The following is a 15,074-nucleotide window of genomic DNA, read 5'->3' on the forward strand; positions in this document are numbered from 1 at the left end:
CCTTCCAGAAACACCTTCAGCTCCACACGCCATGACTGACCACGTCTTCTTCTCTTGAGCTAAAAATGTACCTCACAGCACATCACTCACCATCCACAATGCAAGGCATCCACACTCCACAGACAGACACACCGTCTCCCAGTGGCGCTCTCTGGCCTCCTATCACTGTTTACATCTACCGAAGCAAAAAAAACAAACAATAATCATCAAATTAAAATAAACAGTCTGGTCGTGTGTCCACTCTGCGAGGACAAAGTGATGATTGTGGGGTGAGTCCTACAGCATGCCAAGGTCAAGACCTTGAGCTGGAGGTCATAATCCCGTAATGTGTCTGATCAGTATGATGGAGTCATTAACACACACACACACACACACACACACACACACACACACACACACACAGACATTGGCCATGGTCTAACCTCTTGACCCATAGATCACGGTGCCAGATGTTTATTTGTTGATTCCCTCTATCCTTGAAGATATCCATCATTACTGTCAAAGTGGAGAAGGAGGACTATGTGTGTGTGTGTGTGTGTGAGTGTGTGAGGCAACTGTGCTGAAAAAACTACAAGCAAAACTTCACTTGATGGTGACACACCCAAGGTACCAGGTTGCTGTTATTTATATACTAGTGGAGGGCGTCTATTTAAAACACATACATATGAGTGGTAATTCCTGCTTATGACCCATAGTTTCATTTCTTTTAAATATACAGCGAATAAAGGTGTTTCTTATGTGTATATGCAGCAAACTGTCACTTGCATGTGCTGTGTGAGTAACTTTGATTAGAATGGAAGAAAAGCATGATAATGCACCTGTTAATGGGCGAAACAACCACTAATAATGACCAGTAGACAAACTTAGATTCTTAGACACAAGATTTAGAGTCTTGTGATGTCAAATTCTACATGTGACGACCACTTAGGTTGTTTTTAACATAAAACTACGGACATGGAATTCCTATGACTCAACTGAGTTCTAAATCACCGTCAACCACAATGCATACTGCACTTAAATGAGTATGAATTTCAAATTCATGTGTTAAGGAATGCGAGGTACAGGAACTCAGCTCCCATCAAACTATAAAGACTGTTGATAAGGTTGTCACTGGTAGTTTTTCTCCTCCTCGGCTGCTTTATGGATTCCACTGGAAACCAACTGAGAGGTCACAGACGGGAGAGAAGAAGGGAGAAAGGTGGATGATTTAGATGTGGGGGAGGAAGGTGAAGACATGAGAGGTTACTCAACTGGGATTAAACCCAGGATGAAGCTGTATCTGGTTGTGCATGTCTGTGCATTCATTCCTGTGATTGCATCTTCTTAAGGAGCCAAGTTTCCACTTTATGATGGTAAGAAAATGTTTGTGCGGAGTGGAATCCATTAAAAATAAGGTGGGACTCGTAGGACTTGTGTTATGGGTGGGAGATATAATGTATGTTTGAGTGTTTATGTGCATGTGCAGGTGTTTGGCAGTAAATCGAGAAAGAAGATCTTCTTCTTTCTCGACTTTGGCTTTGTTCCTTCTACCGCAGGACACAAAACCAGTTGGATTCTGGGAAAAAAAAAACTGCAGTGAATTATAAATTAAAGAGAGATGTTATCTGAAAACAAAGGAGAGTTCAGATCAACATACTGTATCTTTTAAATCATATTTAAGTTTTAAAAACAGATGCAAATGAGAATGAAATCAATCATAAATGCAAATCTAATGGAGTAAATAACCTTATAACACATCCGACGAGTTATTCCTTTACATTCACTTGCAGACATGAAGTCACACAACACACATATGGAAACTTTCTGTGGTGGCAACATCTGTATGAAAATGACCTCATTCACATTCACACTCTCCAGAAAAAATGGATTTTAGAGTGGGAAAGATATGCAAGTAAATCATATTTTTTTTCACGATTTGTATGTTATGAACTTATTTTCTTTTCTTTGAGATATAACAGAACTAAAATCTGAAGGTTCAAGCCCACGTTACAGCAAAATGAAGACAAAACAAATGTGTATTATTGCTGTCATTCAAATTCAAATGAAACTACAGTGAGGATGAAACTGTGCGGATGACAGTCGCGACAGCAGCATTCATTTTATGCCAGCAAACGTTTTGTAGGAGCATTAAAGGTCAACATGTCATTGAAGTTGAAAACGTCTGAATCCTCCCTCCTGCTGTAAAGTCATTTGAAATATGCCACAGTTTAAGCAGAAGGACCTTTAAATGACTTCCTCATGCAGCTTAGGCTTGATCTTTATTTCAGCACCGTGGAAGTCCCCATGTGGTTCCTGCTGCCTGTCAGTCACATCCTGCTCTGGGAGTGTTTAGTGTCCAGTGGTCAGTGGCAGGGTCACAGCTTAATGAGGACATGCAGGAGTCCTGTATGTGTGTGTGTGTGTGTACTTGACCTTTAGGGCATAAACACTGATCTTATCAGGACCGGTAGTCCTCATGGAGACCAAATCCTAATATCTGGGGATCTGATTACGTTTAGGGCTAAGATTTGATTAGGTTAGGTTCGATTAAAGTTAGGGTTAGACATTAACTGGTTATGGTTAAGGTTTGGGTGAACACATTGTTTAGGCTGTGCAAATGAATGGAAGTCAATGCAGTGTCGTAACAAGAATAGCAAACATGTGTGTGTGTGTGTGTGTGTGCATCAGATACAAAGTTCACTGCTAAGGTCAAGCTCTAATCAGTCTAAATTAAGAGTTGGGGCACAAAGAAGTCCTTAAGGCAACAACATGGTGCATGTATGTGTGTGTGTCTGTGTTCACTTGCAAAAGACTCCCACAAAAATACTGAGTGCAGAAGTCCACATGGATTTAAGACCAAATGTCTCTCCCTTTCCTTCTTGTCCTCTGTCCTCTTGTTTTCTTTCCTTCTCCTCTGTTTCCTCACTTGACTTATTCCCTCACGTCTCATCCTTTGTCCTCAGCCCATTAACTTCACCTCTTTTCCAACATTACCACCGTTCTCTTTCCTCACTCACTCTCATTTTCATTGCCCGACACCTTTCTTTTCTTTCTTATAGATTCTCATTCTGAAATCATTTCTTTCTCTCACCTTCCTTCTTTCCACTCTGTCTCTATTTCACTCTCTCCTCATATGTTTTCCTCTCTGTGTATTCCTTCCTCTCTGTTGTCCCTCTCTTTATTAAATCACACTTTCTCCTGTATTATGTCCTGTATTCTTTAAGTTACATGTAAATAAGTTTGCTACCTTGAGTGTGAAGCCTGAATTTCTGTATTTGTTCAATGTTTTTTGGTTGTTGGTCTGTATGTCTAAATAATGGCGTCTTGTAAACCGTTTGGGCTGGGCATATTCTTTATTTATGACATGATAATAAAATGTATCCGTCATATTGAAGTCCAGTGTTTGGTCATTTGAGAGACAAAGGAAATGTAGGCAGAGATGATGGGAATGAGATGCAGGAGTTGAACTGGACACCATCAGGTCACCCCTCTGCTGTTTCTTTCCGCTGTCACATTCCTCCCCCTCTTCAACTTAAATAAATCAGCCAGAAAAAGACACGCACTGTGAAAAATGTTTTCGATGTAGAAATTCACCAAACGTCTCCTTCTGTTCCATCCTTCCTCATATTATCTGTGTATACAATTCTCTGCCCTTTCCACCTCTGTCTTTAAATCTTTACTTTTTTTATTATTTATGCTAACATTCAGCTTCAGACATTTTCACACAAGAAATAAATGTATTTTAAGGAGCAGAGCTAAGAGAAAGAAAAGATGTCCTCACAATATATCATTGTTTTGTTGTTGTTTTCTCATAAACCAAAAGAGGATCCCCTCAGACCAGAAAAGAGCTTACAGATATTTCACTCTGGATTGATATTGATCAAAACACAGGCAGAGTTCAGACCTGCACAATGATCCGAAAACACAATGCTTCTTTCTACAGATCCGATCACAACAACCACATATGGAGGTGGTTTGAGGACGCATGTGGTCACATTCCTGAGCAAAAGGAAATCGTTCTCAGGATGCATTAAAGCCGCCACCGCCTCAGCGCTAACGCTGATCACCACATGATTTCTTCTCATCTGGTTAAAATCTTGTTTCATGTTACAGCAGCTGGAGCAGAGATTCAACGCACTCGGCTCCTTCCGATTCCTCAATTCTACCCGTCACTTGCACACGGACGCACAAACACTCACAAACACATCTGTACAGTCGGACTTGTTAAGATCAATCGACATGATGTCAATGTGCTGTTGAATACGAGACATGTGAAGCCAGATCGGATCTCATGTGGTCAGATGTGGGCACAGCTAAAACAAGTTCCAGTCATCTGTTGTGCAAAGATTGATCCTGGTTATAGTTGCATCATTAAAGCGAAAGCCACAGCTCTCACCTCTTTCTGAAACAGGGTTAAGTTTTCTTGTCAAAAATCGCTAGCTTGGAAGACAGAGGAAAGAATGACTGCAGCTGCGTTTGTGTTGGGATTTCTTAAATTTTATGATCCATCCCTCACAGCATATAAAGTAATTGAAGAGCAACATAATCCACTGAGGAAATAACGGATGGAAGCCTTTTGGTCCTTGGTGTGTAATTTTACCTACACATACCATTGTGCATGGGTAACATAAACTCTGGTCGAATATTAAAATGTAATCACTGTTGGCTTGTTACCTTTCTCGCCTCAGCACTTCCAAAGAGCTGTCCACCCTGGTCTCACTGTCGCTGGCTCACTGGAGGAACAATTCTCTTTGGCCAAAACTGAAACAGAACACAAGTAACTGAGGTTTTAAAGTGCTATCAGCACAAACTCTGCTCAAGACATCAGTGGATTATAAGCAACAACGCTCCACTTAGGCCCCGCTCATACTTTCCACATGACATCAATTTTGCACAGTATCCAAATTGCAAGACACTGCAACAAGTTTGATGAAGATAAAAATGTGTGACAAAAGAGCATCATGGTACAAATGAACTGTCCTACAAAACATTTAAATCATCATCATCACTGTTTTGAATGTGTTCCATGAAAATTACAGTCGAGATGTAAAAATGATCAGTCGTACCAATTATGAATCGTCTCACAATTGCACATATCTGTCAAAATGACCATATTGTGCAGCTCTAATGTGAGAACCCATAACGTATGAGTCTGTGTGGACTGTACGCAACAACTGCGCAGTGGCAATCTCTTATGCATGTAAAATAAAAACCAACTGGAGTTAGCACTCAAGAGAGTGCAAACCTTTGTCCCGATCACTACCAAGACCCGATCATAGTTTCTCACTTGGGCCATAAACTCCATTTCACTAAAATCCATTCTTATTTTTTTTGAGTTATGTTGCTCACAAACAGACAAATGCAGATGAAAACATAATCTCCTCAGCGGAGGCATTAGTGTGAGCGTTGCAACAGGGAGGGTAAGACCGGCAATTGGGGCCCCGAATCAAAAGGAGGCCCCTGAGGGCGAGAGCAATTACAATTTAGTTAGAACCCATTTAAGGAGACTGCAAAGGCACCATGATCAGAAACTCACTACTGAGGCCAAAAGCTCAGGTTTATTACACAGCAGCAAAAAAAATGGGTTGGTTGTTGATTTAGTCTGTTTTGCCCAGGGCCTCCAAAGTCTCTTGAAACACCCCTGTCTAAGATAGACAAATGGATGTAAGGTCATGTAGAACATCAGTCAGTGCCCTGTCCATCTCAGTGAGGCAGCAGCTGTAGCGCCTCGTTCAAAAGTTGCAAATAAATTGGTAAAATCAGTCGTGAAACCTGAAGTAAAGCCTAACAGTGTGTGACCTTGGTTTGGAAATCTAACAAAATGTTCCTCTCAGAAATGAGTTTGCGACAAAAAAAACAAATATGCATGGAGCGAAAGCCTCCATTTTACTCAGTAATAACATAGTCTTTCTTGTACTAATTAAAGCTGGCACTGGTGTGGTGTGACGGATTTATAAATATATATTTCAGAGGTTTTATTGCACTGTAGAAACAAAACAGCTTCTAAACCTTCAGGTTATTGACATGTCAGTGTAGGAAAGGCACAGGTTTAAATAATAAAATGAATAATAGCTTTTTAAGGTCCTGGTATTTATAGTGGTTCCTGTTACTCCCAAATAGAAAGGAGCCGGTGTTAAAGTTGAAACCAATTTTTTTTTTCATATCATGACGAATCAAAATGCCTGTGTTTGAAAAGCTTCTCTTTTTTTTTAACAGCATCTGGCTCAAGAGAATGTTGGGGAATGTGTGTTTGGAAGTGTTTCAAATGCTGTTTGGCCCAAAGTCAACGAAAGGCATGAAAAATGATTAATAAAACATCTCAATGGCAGGCACGTCATCACAACTTCAATTTTGGCTGGATTATTTAATTGCACAACATTGTTTGCTGATCTTTGACGGTGTATGTTGTGTGTGGTGTTGCTAAGAAAGAGACGACTTCTAAATGTGGAAGGTGACACGCACATCTCACTCACGAGAACACTGTTGTTCTTGAACAGTGAAATGTTGACCGAGCTCATTATTTATCAGGGAAGTTTGTATTATAGAAATGGAACATGTGGGAATATTGCTGAAAACGCCGTCTTCTTTGAGTGATCTGACATCATCATTCTATGCTGATTGAAGGGAGGAGGTAGAGAGAGATATTCAGTAATAGGAGAGCTTGGTTAATGAGAGAGAGAGAGAGAGAGAGAGAGAGAGAGAGAGAGAGAGAGAGAGAGAGAGAGAGAGAGAGAGAGAGAGAGAGAGAGAGATATTTGCCCATCAGCTTGTCTCAACAGACATTGTCTGATCTGTCAAAGCTTCATAGACAATCAGGTCTGGAAGGAATTTCCATCATGACGTTGTTTTCTGAACACTCTCGTCTCAAGTTAATAACATCTGTTTTATTAGTTGTACAAGTGGGCGGGCCCAAGATGGAGAAGCCCACACACGACGACGCCCCAGCTCAATGATCACACGTCCCAGAATTAATCAGTGACTTTTTTTGTTGCTTTGTTTTCTTTGACCTTAATACAAAATAGAGTGATGCAAACAAACAAACAAAGCGATGTTTATTTGTGCTACAATCGTATAACTTATTATATATTATACGGTATTTATTATGATTTTTTTTTTAATGCACAAGCTTGAGTAAGTGCTCCAGTGAGAGAGAGAGGAGTGTGTGCATGTGTGTGTGTTACTTGTGATACTGAACTGAAATGCAGAGACGGGAGGAAGTCTCAGTGCCAGCTTTAAGTTCAAGTTACAAGTCAAGTCATATGAATATAAAAGATGAAGATGATTTCCCACATATACCACATTTTAATATGCTCACAAAGACATGTTATTTTGAACTGGTTATGTTTTATCTGCAACATAAACACTGTATTACTCATTTCACTACAATGTTAGGACTGCTTCATGGTCCCATGCATATGAATTGTTTATAAAATATACATACATATATATTTATTTATCTTCATTTTATTGATGGTAATTATCTATATATAATATATAATTACCATCAATAAAATGAAGATAAATAAATATATATGTATGTATATTTTATAAACAATATATATATATATATACATAATATTAATGGATTACTAAATTAATTGACAACTATTTTGATAATTGATTAGTCGGTTTGAAGCTTTTTTCGTGATTAAAACAATATTTCCAATTGTTTAAGCTTCTTAAATGTAAGTATTTTCTTCATTTCTTTGCTCTGGATAACAAAAAAATTATTCAAAGTTAATCATTTTGGTTTGTGGACAAAACAAGACATTTGAGAACATCATCATTTCCAGGTTTGACAAAACACCGATTAACATTTTTAAAGTTTTTCTGATATTTTATGGACCAAACGATTAATTGAGAAAATAATGGACAGATGGATCGATTATGAAAATAATCGTTAGTTGCAGCTCTTGTTTTGAGCACTTATCATAACCAGCTGGTGACCCACCGAGACTGACTTCCTGAATCCTTCCTATGTGGGATTTTTTGGTGCCTAATGGAATTTCCCATCGTGGTGTTAGTGTCGCTTGGTTGCCAGGTTTGCACGCAAGGCCGCAAAAAGCAGACACCCAATGTTTTCTGTGTTTCAAGAACAAAGTGTAACGTTAACGCCTCAATAGTTGAGAAAATGTAAATATTCTATACTGCAAGTCAAGTCATTTCGATTTATCTCCCTCAAGTCTAAGTCAAGTCGGGTCTTTTTTTTTACCAACGTTAGTCAAGCAACTCTCAAGTCCTCAAATTTGTGACTAAAGTCTCGAGTCCCCCACCTCGGCTGAAATGCTCGTCTCAACACAGATTGCCTCTGTCTGAAAAAAAAAGCACTAGTATGGATGCAGCCATAGCATGATTCACCGTTAGCATTGACATGTGTTTATTTGTACATGCCACAGAGTTTCCACTGTATACTGGTTACCACTCTACAACAGCACATGAGGTTTGCACCGACGGTTCGCTTTGTGACTCTTGGTCATCATGTTGATGTCCCTCTGCCACCAGCCTCTCTCGTTCTCTCTGACTTTGTCCTTCACTGTGTCCCCACTCATGTCAACTCCATTATCTGTGTTCCTACTCTCTTGGCCAAGAAGGATAAAACATTTATGAGCCGTCAGTCACACGCACAAGCACACCAGCTGTCTCCTCGTCTTATTCCTCAAAAATCGTTCTGCATCCACCACTTCTGCACGACCGCCCACATTGTGAATTCATGAACTTCTGCCCCGCCATCCCCAATCACCACTCAAGGAGCAACAGTCTGATTCGTCAAAGTGACGCAATGTCAAGATGCTGGTAAGTGGTCTAACGTTTCATCTCCACTGACAGCTTTAGGAACAACTCAGCCCCTGGAGGATTTTGTAAGACGAAAAAGAAGGTCCTTCACTCAGACTGTACAATTCAATCAGACAACGGACCACAATTCTTTAAAGAGAGATTCTGGAACGTAGTCTGCTTCATTTAGGGTAAATTATATTGTTCCAAAGTTGGGATTACAAGAATGAGACACACACATGTGTGTTTTTTTTTTTTTTTTTTTTGTCAGTACCATGTTTGAATCTCATATTATTGTTGTTGTCTATGATTGGAAATGACACTGGGGGATTTACAGAGAAAATGACAGAAGGGAAAGTTAAGCAAAGTAAAAAATGAATTTACTTAGATTAATCAGCTCCGCTTCTCTTGTTCCTCTATCCTGTGGTTAAAGAGGCATTTCCAGTAACTGGTTCTTTTTTTTTTTTATCAAACACAGGGAACACACAATCACAAGCTAGCGCCTGTTTTACAAATGAACGATTTCAGCACTTGAACACTCACTCAGCCCGTGGCCTCCTCTTCTGTTAGTTTCCCACATCTGTTTGGACAAATGTCGTGCAATCATCAGCCACCTGAGTGCTTTTCACAGCGACTTCAATCAGCAGTTGTCACTAATTTGCAAAATCTTGTTGTCTTGTCCTTGTAATTTCAACCTTGATACGTTTTACCAGTGGGAACGATAAATAAGCCTATAACCACACATTCCCATTAAACCTAAATTAGAATATATTTTGTTTTGCTATGAGTGACATGTGTGTGTATACTGATTGCACATTTTATGATGGTTCAAATTATTGAGCAAAACTGTTTAGACACAAAGTAAACATCCACTGTGCAAATAACAGAAACATTTGTTTTAGTTTATGCGCGCTTAATCAACATATAAACAGAGCTGTTTCATTTAGAATAAACTAAATTCTTTCCTAATGATTGTGATGAATATTAACAGGGATCTAAATTATAGGTCTGGTTCAATATAAGTTAAAACAGCCTTTCCAAAGTAAATAAATGCCACATCAATGACAAACAACATATACTGTAAATAATCACAGCCTCTGGCCTCCAGGCAACGTTATACATTACATTTTTGCCTGATGAAACCATACAGTAATACTTCTGAGTTTTAGGCAACAGCACATGTTGAAACCCTGACATCTAAAATGGAAAAACATTTTTTAAACATGTTTGTCATTGAAAAGATCCACACACACAAAAAGAAAAACGTGTTTGAAGACAAACAGCAGCACATTTATTCAATCACCAAACTTCAGCAGTTACTTAAAACCTGCTGTTATTTTGAGTAGCAGAGTACCACCAAAAGGAAATGGAGGCTATGTGTTGTCATCACTGTAGTCCACAGTGATTTTACCGTGTTCTTTGTGCTGAATTAATGATTCAAGCTCTGTACACTCTTTTTTCCTTTTGTTTTCAGAAAACACTGATAAGAGAATTGTGATAGACCATTGCTTACAAGTCACGGTGTGATTCATTATGTTTTATTTTCAAAGTATTTGTTGCATTTGCCTTATCTGGAAATATGATCATGTTCATTATATGGTGAAGTCAAGTCAATTTTATTTATATGGTCCAACACAGTTTGCCTAAAAGGGCTTTACTGTAGTCTGTAGCAAGGGACACCTCTATCCTCAGACTCTCACACAGTGTGATGAAATACCTCAGGAAGCGCCACAGAGGAGGAATCCCTCTCACTAGTCACTTTATTAGGTATATTAATTGGTTTGAGTGTTTTTTTTAAGGAATTAAAACAAGCTTTCTGATTTAATACTTAATACTTTAATACTTCTTAAATGTGAATATTCTCTGTTGTCTTTGCTCCTTATCACAAATAAATCACTGAAACTGGATAATTCTGTTTTGTGGATAAAAACGTGGCATTTGAGAACATCCTTCCCAGGTTTGGGAAACACTGATCACCATTTTCTGACATTTTATGGACCGAATGATTATTCCATTAATTAAGAAATGAATCAACAGATTAATTGATTCTGAAAATAATTGTAAATTGCAGCCCTAGTGCATTCAGAGATTGTCTTCTGCATACACTGGTTGTAATGACTCTGAGCAGTTATGAGTTACTGTTGCCATTCTATCACTGGATATGTTCTCACTTTTGGACCATATCTGTTCAGCTCTGTGTGAAAATACCGCTAAATCAACTCAAACCAACCCGTCTGGTGACAACAACTACACCATGTTTAAATTCACTTAAATCACCTTTCTTCCTCATCCTCAGTTTGAACCTCAGCAGGTCGTCCTGACCACGTCTACATACATAAATTCCAAATGTAACTTGCTGATGAAATATTTGTGTTAACAAGCAGTTGAGTCGGTGTACCAAATTAAGTATCTGGTGAGTGTTTATCCATAAACAGGACACGTGATAACTATGCTTTATTGAGGTTAACAGTATGCAAATATGTGTCGAATAATAAATCAAATCTATTGCAATATACTATTAATAAAGTGAGGCTTTCTAACTTTGGGCTATGACAAATGCTAAGCAGTGGAAAAAGTGATGTTGTTGTGAGCACAGGATTGACCCTGCTGATCTGCCAGAACATGAAAGGTTCTCAACACGTGAATGAGCAGAGCTTAAGAAGACAAAAGGCCCTCAGCACAGCTACACGACACACTCTCATCTCAAGCACCCAGCATTCCCACAACACCTCCCTCCTCCTTGCTGCTGAGCCTTTTTTGAAACATGTATGAGAGCCTCTTTCCTGCTGCAAACAAGTGTTCCCAAAAGTTGCCCTGACACCTTAAATGTCTTGCTCTCACCCTTTCGTGACCCTGGGTTCACGTAAAGATTTGCTTGTGAATAGACGCACATGGGAGGGGGGGTGTGAAGAAGGTAGCCCGCAACTTAATTAAAGTACTGAGCACGTCCCAGTGGCGTCCTGGGGGTTAAGAAAGGCCAAGTATGTCCAGGACTCACAGCTGACAGGGGGGGAGACGCATGTTTTTGGGTTTTGTTGATTCATTTTCTGCTGTTGAAACTTTGCTAGCAAGCTTCTCTAACCCAAAACGAAAATCAACTTTCAGTGGAGCACCTGCCCCCCACACTGTCTGTGCACGCCCCTGCTGCTGTGTCTTTTCGGGGTCTGTTCCTTGTTCAGAGTTTCGTGAGGAGCTGAACTTTAATGTGGTCTCCATAAAAGTTTCTCAAAGCAGCATTTATTGTTGCTAAATACACGGTACTTCCAGATGATTTTGATATGGGGAAATAACTCATGTGTGAGAGCGCGTCTCCAACAGCGCGTTGTTTGTTGAGCGGCTGCTGCCGTGCGTAAAGGACGAACAGGTCATTGGAGGCGCGCGCTCTCCGCTGTAAAGGCGTGGTCTCTCTCTCTCTCTCTCTCTGTCTCTCTCTCTCTCGCTGACACAGACTCGTGCTGGGCAGCTGCTAGTGGAACAGAGCAGGAGCTTCAGCCTCATTTAAGCAGCTCATCAGAGCGGCAGTCGCTCCGTGGAGCGAACATCGGTTGGAGACACTTTTACGCACAGGGGAACTACCTGAAAACACTGGCACAGTGAGAAGAGAGTACCTGCACTTCCCCCGCTATATTGCCCTGGAATAATGTGTTTGACTGTTAGCGACACATTTTGAAGTTATCATTAGTATCACTTGAAGCAGAATAATTCATTATTTAACAGAATGAAGGAATTTACTCATTTCACGATCCTTGCGCTCCTCGTCGCCTCCGTCTCAGCGAGCAAGTTAAATGTACCTCGGCTGAGACTGTCTTATAAAGGTAATCTATCTATCTATCTTTTTATGTGAGTTTTTTTCCTCATATATTCTCTCCTCTGTGGTCTCGGGTGGACGTTTTGGCTACTGTTATTGGGGGATTGATGTGCTTTAGCAGAATTTGCTTATCAGGTTGAAGGAGCTTTGCAGTGCAGTCAGTGTGTGCGCTGCCAGAGCAGATTCTGGCGGAGCTTCATCTCTCAGCAAGAGGCATTTATTGTGTTTGTGTCGTTTTTTAAAAAAAACCTTTTCTATCTAGGATGTTACACAACTAATAATTCTTGTTGTCTTGAGCAGTTTGGATGTAATTCTCTGAACCTTGATAATGACCTTTCATTCCTCTCAATAAAAGGTTAATTCTGTGGATAATTACACTGAATTTTTAGCTTTGTATTTAGTTATAGACGCGTTGCTCACAACTTGAAATGTAACAATATCTTATCTGCCATATCATAACATGTCTGTTTGGCCTGTACATGCTCCCTCTCCTCCTCTCTATTCTAAACCCTGCTGCTGGCCATGAGTCACTCAGGTTAGTGATAATTAGTCAGCGAAGAACTCTGCACTTGTGTGTCAAAGTGCTGTTGAAGCCGTGCTCTCATTGTTTCATTTCTCGGGTCTGCAATCATCATCAGCGATAGATATCACACAGGATTTCCTCCTGTTCTACGTGTTTTCAGGAGAAAAGTCACAGTCTGAGCTCACTGTTCTTCCTGTTGCCTTGACTGGAAATGCTGCCCCGGGGAAGAGATAGAGAGAGACTGATAAAGAAATCTGAGTGTACAAATAGAAAGGGATTTTAAAGCTACATGGGAAATAATAAACAGCCACAGAAAGATAAGAGATTTTTTTGGTTTTCCAGTACATTTAGTGAAGAACTGTTTTTAAGCTTCATATTTGTTTTAGCCCATCTGGTGACAGGGTGTAGGATGGGAATGTTAATGTGTCGACAGTCTCTTTGTCTGACTTGCTGATATATTTTGGGTCACGTCACATCAGTTTGCTCCATAGAGGATTGAACTTGATGTTTTCAGGGAGACTTTTGACCTTTCCTCTCGCATTAGCTGTATAACAAAAAATTTCACTTATGCATAAGGAAATAAAAAATCCTGTGGGAAATTGACTCGTTCCATCTGAACACGCTGTGAGAGCTTTTTTCAGGCCAAAATATCAGCTTATAACATAAGATATGTGGATATGTATGAATGTATTTGTTTGATCAACCCTGTGGCCTTTTATCAATTCAATGTGACAAAGCTAGTATTTTATCCTGTCTATCCTGATTTCATTTTGTAGTTTTCCACTTCAGTAAGTCTGATAATTCCATAAAATGTATTGGATCTTAACTAACAATTCTGAAGGGAACTGATTTCAGGAAATTGTCTGGGTTTGCTGGGGGACGTTTTCAGTGTCAAAGAGGTAAAAGTTTTGGAAACCTTGCGTCACAATTAAGGAGCAGAGGCAGAGTGGAGGGGACGTGTATTTCTGAGCAAACAAAGTCATGCCCTGGGCAAACACAAGAGGAGGAAGAAGCAGAGCATAAGTTATTGACTCACTCGTTAAAAGCTTCTTTTCAAGCTCCCACATTTTCACTTTGGCACAGAGCAATAAACAGCACCGTATTAAAAAGCTTTTTCAATTATTTGGCATTCAAAAAACTCACTTAACTTAACTCATTTTACAAGCAAGATGAGGAGTGTGGGAAGGAACTCTGCCTATAAGATCCCTCATATATGATCAACCAGTTCTCCACTTCCTGTCTACATGACCCCAAATGTGATGCCAGCGTTTGCGCCTCAAACATAATTCACTACTAGAGTCAAGTTTGTCTTTCTCTTGTCTCTTTGGCCAGAGGTGAATTGCTCCTTATCTGTTCATTTGTATCACCCTTGAATCTTAATAATTTCACACTCACACTCTCTCTTTCTTTCTTTCTTCTCATGTTTATTTGGCTGTTCCTTCATTCCCTTTTCCTCATAACCCATAGAAGCCCAGAGGGTGTTTGTATTCTCAGGGGAAGGCAGAAGTAATTTAGCAACAGGAAAAGCTGCCATTATCTCATTTTAATCAATTAGTGGGTAGAAGTTCAAGCAGGAAGAAGGCAATTTTTACCTACGAACGATTAAAGTTCTTCCTCTCCTCCTTTACTCTCCTCTCTCATTCTGTTTAGTTTAGACTTTGCAGCCACGGTGCAGTGATTTGCAGTTAGAGATACATAAAGGGTAAATTCGAGGTACATTTAGAAGACATTTGTTGTTGTTTATAACAGTGGCATTAAAAACCTATTCTATTCTAAATAATATCAACTATTTTAAAATAAACTATCCACCAAATTTAGGCAGGATAAATGAAGGTTTTATGGTAAGGGTTACGCCAGTAGTAGTTAAAGTTAATGCCAGGAAATTAATGAAACTGTGTGTGTATATGTGTCTTTGTGTGTGTGCGACCAAAACCTGGTCCTAATTAAGTTTAGGGGTAAGATTTAAATTGTGGTTAGGTTAAGGTTAGGGTC

At 39.6% G+C, this 15,074-nt stretch overlaps 1 protein-coding gene and 1 long non-coding RNA gene across 3 annotated transcripts in view; one reads left to right on the plus strand and one right to left on the minus strand.

Moving 5' to 3' along the window:
- Positions 1-15,074, minus strand: part of LOC131468576 (uncharacterized) — a 90,876-nt gene that overhangs the window by 13,431 nt on the left and 62,371 nt on the right. The gene's annotated exons all lie outside the window — the stretch shown is intronic.
- Positions 12,201-15,074, plus strand: part of sema3bl (sema domain, immunoglobulin domain (Ig), short basic domain, secreted, (semaphorin) 3bl) — a 55,098-nt gene continuing 52,224 nt past the window's right edge. For both annotated transcript variants that reach the window (XM_058642975.1, XM_058642976.1), the window contains exon 1: positions 12,201-12,566. In XM_058642975.1, coding sequence (XP_058498958.1) covers positions 12,470-12,566 — 97 coding nt within the window. In that variant the 5' untranslated portion in view covers positions 12,201-12,469. The remainder of the gene's footprint in view (positions 12,567-15,074) is intronic.

The sequence above is a fragment of the Solea solea genome, chromosome 11 (assembly GCF_958295425.1).
Source record: "Solea solea chromosome 11, fSolSol10.1, whole genome shotgun sequence".
In the NCBI taxonomy this organism is placed as follows: domain Eukaryota; kingdom Metazoa; phylum Chordata; class Actinopteri; order Pleuronectiformes; family Soleidae; genus Solea; species Solea solea.